The 9,230-nt window shown below is 39.3% G+C and overlaps 1 protein-coding gene across 3 annotated transcripts; it reads right to left on the bottom strand.

The window, feature by feature from the left end:
- Positions 1–36: 36 nt before the first annotated feature.
- Positions 37–8,833, bottom strand: LOC125709439 (charged multivesicular body protein 2b-like). 3 transcript variants are annotated; one of them, XM_048977885.1, is made up of 7 exons: positions 8,609–8,833; positions 6,519–6,610; positions 4,289–4,483; positions 2,294–2,396; positions 1,904–2,010; positions 849–988; positions 37–766 (listed from the first exon to the last, which is right to left on the bottom strand). In XM_048977885.1, exons 1-6 carry the CDS (start codon positions 8,640–8,642, stop codon positions 875–877), a joined length of 645 nt encoding a protein of 214 aa, XP_048833842.1. In that variant the 5' UTR covers positions 8,643–8,833; the 3' UTR covers positions 37–766; positions 849–874. The 3 variants fall into 3 exon arrangements, with proteins under 3 accessions (XP_048833842.1, XP_048833841.1, XP_048833843.1); XM_048977884.1 differs by having other exon boundaries at positions 37–988; XM_048977886.1 differs by lacking the exon at positions 849–988.
- Between the last annotated feature and the right edge of the window lie 397 nt (positions 8,834–9,230).

Below are 9,230 nucleotides of genomic sequence, written 5' to 3'. Positions count from 1 at the left end.
ATGTGGCGATATCCAGCAATATGAAAACAGGGTAGCTGTTCATAAAAATTGCACTTTTTATTTGTCCTAATTTAGTTTAATAATTAACAATGAAATTAAAGAGGGTGCGTCTGCATTTCCATACTGAAACAGAAAAAGCTGTTTAAATTCTTCTTGTTTCTTCCACTTCCAGTGTCAGTCACAGTCCCAGTCACAGTTAAAAATACACACGTGTTTCATTTACTATACAGTGCTTTAATGAGTAATCACTGGGAACTGCATAGTAAAGGTAAAGATTTTTCAGTGGTGCTGATAGAAAAGTATACAGCATAAATAATCAAACAAAAATAATATCCAAAAAACTTCACCAGCCTTCATAGTATGGATCCCAGACATTTTATTAAATAAAATTCCCCAGTCCCCATGGACCAAATTTACAGTATAATCTACAGTATAATCCTAACCTATTTTATATTCATGCAGTCTAGTACAAGACTATTAAAATTTGAAAATGCATAACTGGAATTCCGGATCTCCAATGAAAAACTCCAATCAAACATGATTCATGTTTCTCTCTATAATAACCTACCACTTGGAGGAAGAACCACTTGGACACCGTTAATCTGTACTTTTTACAAAGTACAATGAACTCCATTCCAAATGTCTGTAATTCCAGTTCCCTTTTTCTGAGTATCAACCATCTTTGCCTGAGCCAACAGAAAAGTAGTTTTCCATGTAGTTAGGAAAGTCTTTCAATAACTATCTTGAGTCAATATGTTGAGGAAACCTAAAAAAAGAAAAAAATTATAAAAAATTAGGTCCCTGAAGCAAAAACAATCAATTAGATTTTACACTCCACGCTTAGTCACCAAGAAGTGACTTGGGCAGGTGGCGTTTAGTCCATTCCAAGGGTCTTGAGCTGCCTCTCGATGTCCTCATCTGAAATAGGAAGTACATTGGAGGTGGAAGGGAGTGGAACGTTGTGTCCAGCAGAGGGAGCCCTTGCCAGCTGTAGAAAATAAACGGTAAGCTTTTTGACTGGTGCACATTGTAGTTTTTGTCATGTTTAGCCACAATTTCACCTGCAAAAGTCCATTACTTATTCAAAATGTTTAAAAATCACATCAATTCAACACTATGTCATGAATTTAAATATCCAGTTATTCCTGTTTAAACCAGGTACGACCATAAATATGCTAAAGAATAGTGCCAGTATGACAGGTGATCCTGAAAATGTGTTTCTTTAGCTCATTTCTTATTGATACCAATAAAATCAACCCCAAAAGATAAGGCCAACGGCTGCACAACTGGGTCAGTCAGAGACAACTGTACTTTTGCAATCTCATAATTTGCTTCCTTTTGTTTTGATCGCAATAGGAAATGCTTACAATGCTGTGAATAAATGTAATGTTGATGTGGAGGGTTACGCATAATGCATAAAAATTACACAAATACAGATAATAATTACGCAAATACTGACATTCAAGGATTGTGCTTAAGCAATTAAGAAAAACTTTTAGAAGAGGTATTTCCCTTATTTTTTTGTATTTTGTTTCTAAAAAACATTCCAACGGGAGCTAGAACCAAAGAATCTACTGTGAAGAACTACTGTTCACTACATCCTCACTGGGCTTCATTGCTAAGGTAAGAATAGCAGTTTGTGCTGATCGAGAAACAGTGCAGCTGAAATGCGACTCAATGCGACGACTATCCTTTTGTCACTTTGTGTCAGACTGCAGATACTCGCCAGGTCTCATAACTAAATATGTCATTTCTATCAAATACCAAGAATCAGCTGGGTCCACAAGTCAAGATTTGACTATGGCTCTGAACAACAACCTAAAAGCGAGAGAGCAAAATGCCAACAGGAGGTGATAAATTAGCGTCTAAGAAAATGGTGGAACTTAGGAACAGGTTCTCTCACCTTTCCTGAGATCTCGATTCCAATTTCATCCAGCACTTGGTTCACGATCTCCTGAGATTCCTCTTCATCACTGGACTCATCAAAAATCTCATCCAGGGTATTATTGACTAAAAAAAATATTAAACAATGACAAAATCATTATCAAAATTCATAATTTCATTAGCTACGGAGACTATTTTCTTATCGAAATATCAACAGAATCACAATAGATACTGTGGCCTGTAGTTACTAGACGTTTGTAGTTAATCCTTCACTATGATCTCAAAGAATATATATCAAACATATTGGCAAAGTAAGAGGAAACAAGTGGACAAGGAGATATTAGTCCACAGGTCCTTGAAGCTCGCCACCCCTCCTGGCAGTGCTGATGCAGTACTCTGACATTCTTACTCATTTCTTCTGTCATCTCCATCTTCTGGTTTTCCTTCTGGAATTCCTGCATTGTCTGCAAGGTCTTACTTGGGTCCATTTTCTTATTGACTGTCTGCATAGTCTGAAGGAGAGTATAATTAGTCAAATGCTCCATACAGCAAGCTAGTTCGCAACAGCACCTCAGACATGTCGCTCTGTCTGCTACTGTGTTCATTGCAGGCATTTCATCTTCATTTCTCGTGAACATTCAGTATTTATAACACGGAAGGAGCTGGAAACAGCCCAGGTCTGTCGTACTTCGAAATGGTTCAGGAAAAGAAAGTCACGATTAATATTTGTTTAATATTTGATTATTTCTTGTTTCCTGACAGAAAGGCAAAAGGAGATAGATCAGGCTCTTGTGGGACTCATTGTAAAGGACTCATAACCATTTTCTATTGTGCAAGATGAGGTTTTCTGATTTTTTTTTTCCAAAAACATCACCCCAATTATACCCTTCCATCCAGAAATGCCCCCAAGATGACAGACCGTTCTCAATACCAAAAGAGCAAGTACACAGTAATGATAGAGGTGATGAAAGCAAAAGCTGTAAATGTGACTTCATATATGTCGGCCTCAGTTAACATGGATGCGTACTTAGCAGAACTGGCCATTAAATGGACAACCAAAATAAATCATGTACCACTTTCCTGGGGGAATCAAAATTCCGTGAGACACGCGCAGCTTATCATATAATAGAGTCTTACAAACGTGTCTAGTGTTTGATCACCTAGAATGGTGTGTCCAGATATTTATCTTGTTATCTCGAGATTATACCATAGAAAAATCGTTTCAAGCACACCATTGGCCAGTGTAGCACTTGTTGTTGGCAAGGAGCTGGGTAGGAGGGGGGGAAAAGGAGAACAAGGGGGGCTAAAAGAAGGACACCACACCCAACAGAAGTCCAGACAGGGTGGACAAGCGGTCGCCCTAATACTGTGCTGCCATCTGTGTAAGTTTACAAACACAAGAAAGTCATTTTCAGCCATCAACATCTGCAGTCCCAGCGAGATACTGAAGAAAACCTCTGAGATTATTCTTATGGCAGAGTGAGCGAAAGCAATTCAGTGTCTCCGCTGATGCTGAGGTTCAGTTGTATCCTGCTCTATGGAGATGTGACCCCCCTAGATTTCAGAACAAGACACTGCAATGTTTCAGCCAGTCTGTCAGTTAACGGAAACATCTCTGTCCCCTCCAGCAACCTCAGTGCCTTGTGAGTGACTGTTCTCTAAAGCAGGAGAAATTCTGAGTAAGAGGAGAATTAGACTCACAGCCCAGAGTGGGACACCAATCCATCGCAGGGCACACTCACACACACCAGTCACTCACACATGCACACCTACGGGTAATTTGCTGACAACGATTAGCCTCAGCATGTTTTTGGACTGTGGGGGGAAACCGGAGTACCCGGAGGAAACCCCACGACGACATGGGGAGAACATGCAAACTCCACACACATGGAACCCTGGTGGAGACTCGAACCCATGTCCTAGAGGTGCCGCCCCATAAAGTCACCTGTGTACTGTTTTTGAAGGTTTCTATGCTGCCATAGTGCTTTGGTTTCTATGAAGTGTTACTTGGCCACTAGATGTCACTATGGAACCATTTTTCAGCAAGGCTCAGTTGTTCATTGGTTCAATCGTTTCAATCTCCCAAAGGTCTATTCTTGCCATTACTACAAAGCAGTAACTGAAGAACAAGAATGTGGCATCTGCTATAAACAGAAATATGTACGGGTCATCTCAAGTTTCTTTTTATTGTGTAAATTACGATTCTCTCCCCATAAGGGAAAATCACCAAGCATGCTTATAGAAAGATCTCCCATTCAATCAAACATCCCACTACATTAACTCTTTTAAATTCTTTAGAAGCAGATCGCTGCAGGGGCAGTCCTCTTTTCCCTGAGAAACCAGAATCAGACATTGCACGTCAATAAACATCAATGAAGAGGAAGTAAGGAAAGGGGTCTCTTACTTTGGCTGTCGTAGACATAACTCCTGCCATCTTCATCTGAGAATTTAGGACCTTGGTCTGCGTAGACATGGACGTGACCTTAGAACTGACAGCATAGGTTCGGTTCTTCTGCTTCCTCAACTGGACCAGCTGCTTGGCGAGGATTTTGCAGGCCTCCTTGTTACCGGTCTTGGCCATTTTCTTGATTTCTAGCTCCTGTGAGAAAAGTGTGAGTGGTAGTCGGTCAGACCTGGAAAAACATTAGCACAGACCTGTGCTTTCTTACCAACAAGATATCGTACAGTTTCATCACAGAAGAAAGAAACGACAGTCGATTAACTGTAAAGCTAATAAGTTAGTAGCATATGTGGGCGGGGTACATATCTGGCTTGTGAGTCAGACGACTGCATAGGTTCACATAATTTCTCTCACACCTCCTCCGTGTTTCCATTGGTTATTTATATTTGTGTGTTTTTCTTTTGTTTCCCATGCGCTTGGATTCAAGTCAAGCTAACGGACATATTGATGTTCGTTTGTTCCGACCCTGTTGAAACCGCATCTTTATTATGTCCAGGAAAATTGTTTGGATGTGCGCATGTTGCTAATTTGGTTCAGCCCCAAAAAAAGAGAAAAGCCATAAACAATGTTTGTCTTTTTCTTTCCAAATTCCTCACAGAGTCACATATCTGTTACTATATATATGTGTGTGTGTGTGTGTGTGTGTGTGTGTGTGTGTGTGTGTGTGTGTGTGTGTGTGTGTGTGGATTAGGTTTATATTACATTGTGAGGACCAAGTCTCCCCCACAATGTAATAAAAACATGATTTTCTGACATTTTTCAGGTTCCCACAATGATCTGTGACTGCAATCAAAAAAATAAAAATGCCAAAATTCTCATATTTAGTTTGGTTACTTAAGGATTTTCCGCATAGAAATGAATGGAGAGTCCCCACAAAATATAATTACAAACCTCTGTGTGTGTGTGTGTGTGGTTATGTTGGTGGAAAACTATGACTTTATCTGTGTATTGTGTCAAATTAGCTATTTCAAAACCTTACAGTCACTGACTTGTACACCTTGCTTGAGTAATCAATACCTCATGTAGTTAATTCACTAATTTGGTTGATTAATTAAATGAGCTAGTGGTGAAATTTAACAAACAAATAGAACGGGTGGGGTTCAACCCAGGAAAGGTCTGGGAAGATTATTTACATTGTTTCTCTCTTCCTGGGTTATAATGAATATTATCTTTTAAGAAAAAGCTAATTATGCAATAAAAAGCTGGGGCAGAAGCTTCTTTTGCCTTCTTGCTAAATAAACAAATAAATGCGTAAATCAGAATGTAACACTTCCTCTCCGGACACCAATAAATGCATTTCTTAGCACCACACTATTTCTTCTGAGGATTCAAATTAAGTTGACATACACCCTGCAGCTCCGTAAGTCATAAACATACAGATTCACATTATTCTGTGGTAAGGCTGAAATATTAGGCAATAAATGGCCGTGTTTGATTATGATTTACAGTCCTGTCAGCTGCACACGCTGGGCTGAAGAGGGGAGTGGGAGTGACAGATTGGCTGCTGGCATCATGAAGCCCTTGATGAATGTGGACAGGGACATACGGATTTTCACATGCTTAGGAGAACAGTGTCAAAATGGATGAGACTTTATGTGCGAACTGTACTTCTGCATTGTACATCATCTATTTTTACATTTACATCAGACGCGCGGGAGAAGCCTTTTCATCATGAGGAACGATGCTCACATCACAACTTAAATCGGCACAGAGAATGTTCCAGGACTGAGTAAAGAGGACATGTATGCAACTATAGGCCAAAAAAGTTTCTAAACCAAAAACAAGAACATATGCATGCACAAATACGCACACACACACACATACACGCAATCAAACAGCATATGAAGACATAACAGTTGTGTTATAGACTGTACCAACAGAAATTGTCAGAAGCAACTAAAAAAATTATAAAATGCAAACAGCTGAGCCATGAGTCATGCTGTTTATGCAAAACTGTTCTGATGTCCATTAATTCTGAAACTTCCAGTAGAAATATTTGTATTATGCAATTAATCTGATAGAAAAACAAATGAATAAAGAAATCACTCATCATCAGTGATTTTCATTGTACAATAACTATGATAGATAGATAGATAGATAGATAGATAGATAGATAGATTGTAAAAAGCACTTACATTCACAGTTCAATCTTTCTCCGTGACACTACACTCACCATTTGCTTCTCCTGTCTTTCCAGTGCCCCTCGATCTCTGCTGATCTGTCTCTGCGTGCGCAGCAGCTCCTTATGCTGATCTTTCATGATGTCTGTATCAGGAACAATGTTTTCAAGACCTCACACCATGTTATTGATCATCACAGAAACAATGAATCATCACATGGGTTGATTTTTGTTTTAATGTGACTGACAAATATACTGAGTGTGTTGCATGTTTAAAAATACACCATAAATAAATAGTAGGGAACCTGGGGGTCTACTATGTTTCTAAGCAGTGCTTAAAGTACCAGTTTGTACCTTTATGGATGCAATTACTTGTCAGAGGCTCTACCCTTAATGGTCTACCAGCTATGCCCTAGCTGTAGGTAAATGCACCTTTTAAGGTAAAGAAATAGACTCTGAGGCACATTTTGTACCATTGGGGGCACATTATTGTTGTTTGTATTTTGGGGAACAGAACTGTATGAGGATCATACCCCTTTTTTCTGACATTGTATCAAGTGTCTTTCAGTTTGAATGGTTTTGATTGCTTGGGAGTTTACAAAGTAGTTTGGTTCATTTAAAAAGGTCTGAAATTGCAAAACGAAAATGGTGAGGATGACAAAGGCCACTCTCCAGGTGTTTAAGTGTTCATGAACTGAAAGCTTGTTCATTGTATGCTCTTCGCAGGCTTGCATTTGGTATTGTGTGTCTTGTAGCCTAGAATATTTTAGGTCACCTTGTCTGTGTGATAGCATGCCCAAGGCACTTAACAAGAGTGTGTGGCAATACATTATTGCAGCATAGATATTAAATGGCTCGTGGTGCACGGGAAAAAGGGAAGAAGGAATAATGTCAGGAAGAGAGGAGCCAAAAACCCCAAGGAGAAAAAAATACCTCTGAGAGTCCAAGATCAACTGAGCAGCCAATTCCCCCAGGCATGCGAGTGCGGCAGAATGCAGAAGAAATGACCACGCTTTTATAAATCTATCTAGCAGATGCTTTTTCCTGGGCAGTGGTGTGTGACTCTGTGGGTTCTGCCCATGATTGGAAGATTGCTGGTCGAAATCCCTTCACTAATAGTGTTATACCGCCACCGGGCCCTGAAACAAGACCCTTAAGCACGACTGCTCCAGGGACGACTAACCCCCCTCAAAATACCTAATACAAACGTAATCCAAATTACACGTTTTGTCCAAAACCACACAGATATAAGGAAGCATGAGGTATGAGGACAGGATCAGGACAGGGTGTCCGTGGAGCAGTTAGGGTCAGGGACCTTGCTCAAGGGCCCAACAGTGATATGATTTCACCACCAGACACGGAATTTGAACCCATAACATTTCAAATACTGGCACCCCTAACCCACTGACCTATACCCTCCCATTACAGAAATCATCTGCCAATGAAACTGCCAGTACACATATAGAGCCCGAAAACATGTAAGGTAATACTGAATCTTTATTACATAGTATTTCGTCAATTTTGAACAAATCAGTTATGTTAAGTGTGTGAGAGTTTTCAGTATTTAAAATGTAGTGACAGTGATAATTATTATGATCGTTATTATGGTTATTATTATTATTATTATTATTATTATTATAAGTAATAGTAGAAGTAGTATATAAGCTACAAGAAAAAATATTGTCACTATGGCATGTTTGTAACTTCCCTACGCGTCTTAAAATGATTGGATGCGTGATTTTTTTTTCTTGTATTTCAACCGTTTTTTAATAAATAACGCTTATGAAACGTGCCAGACTCCAATGAAAACCATTACACGAACAGCAAAACATTCTTCGTGACGTAAATAACAAGCCGCTATAAGACGAGACCCGATTTTCAGCAATGCGATTTCATAGCTCATACTTAAAACAAAAACTACCAAACAAACTTGTAGGCTATAAAGAGCCAGTATTCAACGAACATGAAAGCTGTTTAATTTACAGACCCTCATATTAGTTAAATGTAAATAATGTCAAATCGCTATCTGGCAAGAAATGTACTACAAATTGCATCTGAACGAAGCACGTCATTATAATAGGAGGTAAAAAGCATAATTAAAAAGATAATTAATATGCAGTGTTTCATGCTGAAAAGACACTCACCATCTACCGTCTTCTTCTTAAATAAGGAAGCCATTTTAGACCACTGAGGCAAATCAAACTATGAGTCCTTTTACACCTTTTCGTTGCTCCTTAAAAACAGATAGCAGCACTAACGACATTTGCGTGACATGATTCCCTAGTTGTTAGACAATCGGATTCTTTGCCCAAGACAGCCACGAACTCACGTTCTGTGACGTCATCAATGGGCACAACCGCAATTCGAAAAGAGACCTCAAGGGGTCGCTGATAATCCAATTTCTCTGGATGCTTAGCGCATCGGGCGCCTCTCTCAGTATACCCCATACAGTACAGTAAATGTGGACAAGCAGGACTGCTAAAATAAAAAGGTAATTATAGGGTTGCCAACTTTATCAGCTAGCTGGAGTAAGATATCCAAATCGAGACAAGTCTGCACACACATGCAGACTTACAGGCAAGTAACAGTTTTATTACCATGTAAATAGTCTGTAGGGTTTCCAAACTACCCCAACGCTTTTGAAGTGGTCAATTTTAGGTTTATAATGGAAAAATATACATTTGCCGTAAGATTGTTTTGCGTAAGCGTGAGAGTTGGCAAACCTGTACTTATAAAAACTAACAAAAGTAACCGTGGGTTGTATCT

The sequence above is a fragment of the Brienomyrus brachyistius genome, chromosome 16 (assembly GCF_023856365.1).
Source record: "Brienomyrus brachyistius isolate T26 chromosome 16, BBRACH_0.4, whole genome shotgun sequence".
In the NCBI taxonomy this organism is placed as follows: Eukaryota; Metazoa; Chordata; class Actinopteri; order Osteoglossiformes; family Mormyridae; genus Brienomyrus; species Brienomyrus brachyistius.
The sequence above is the reverse complement of the archived record's forward strand: the minus strand, read 5'-3'. Positions and strand labels throughout refer to the sequence as shown.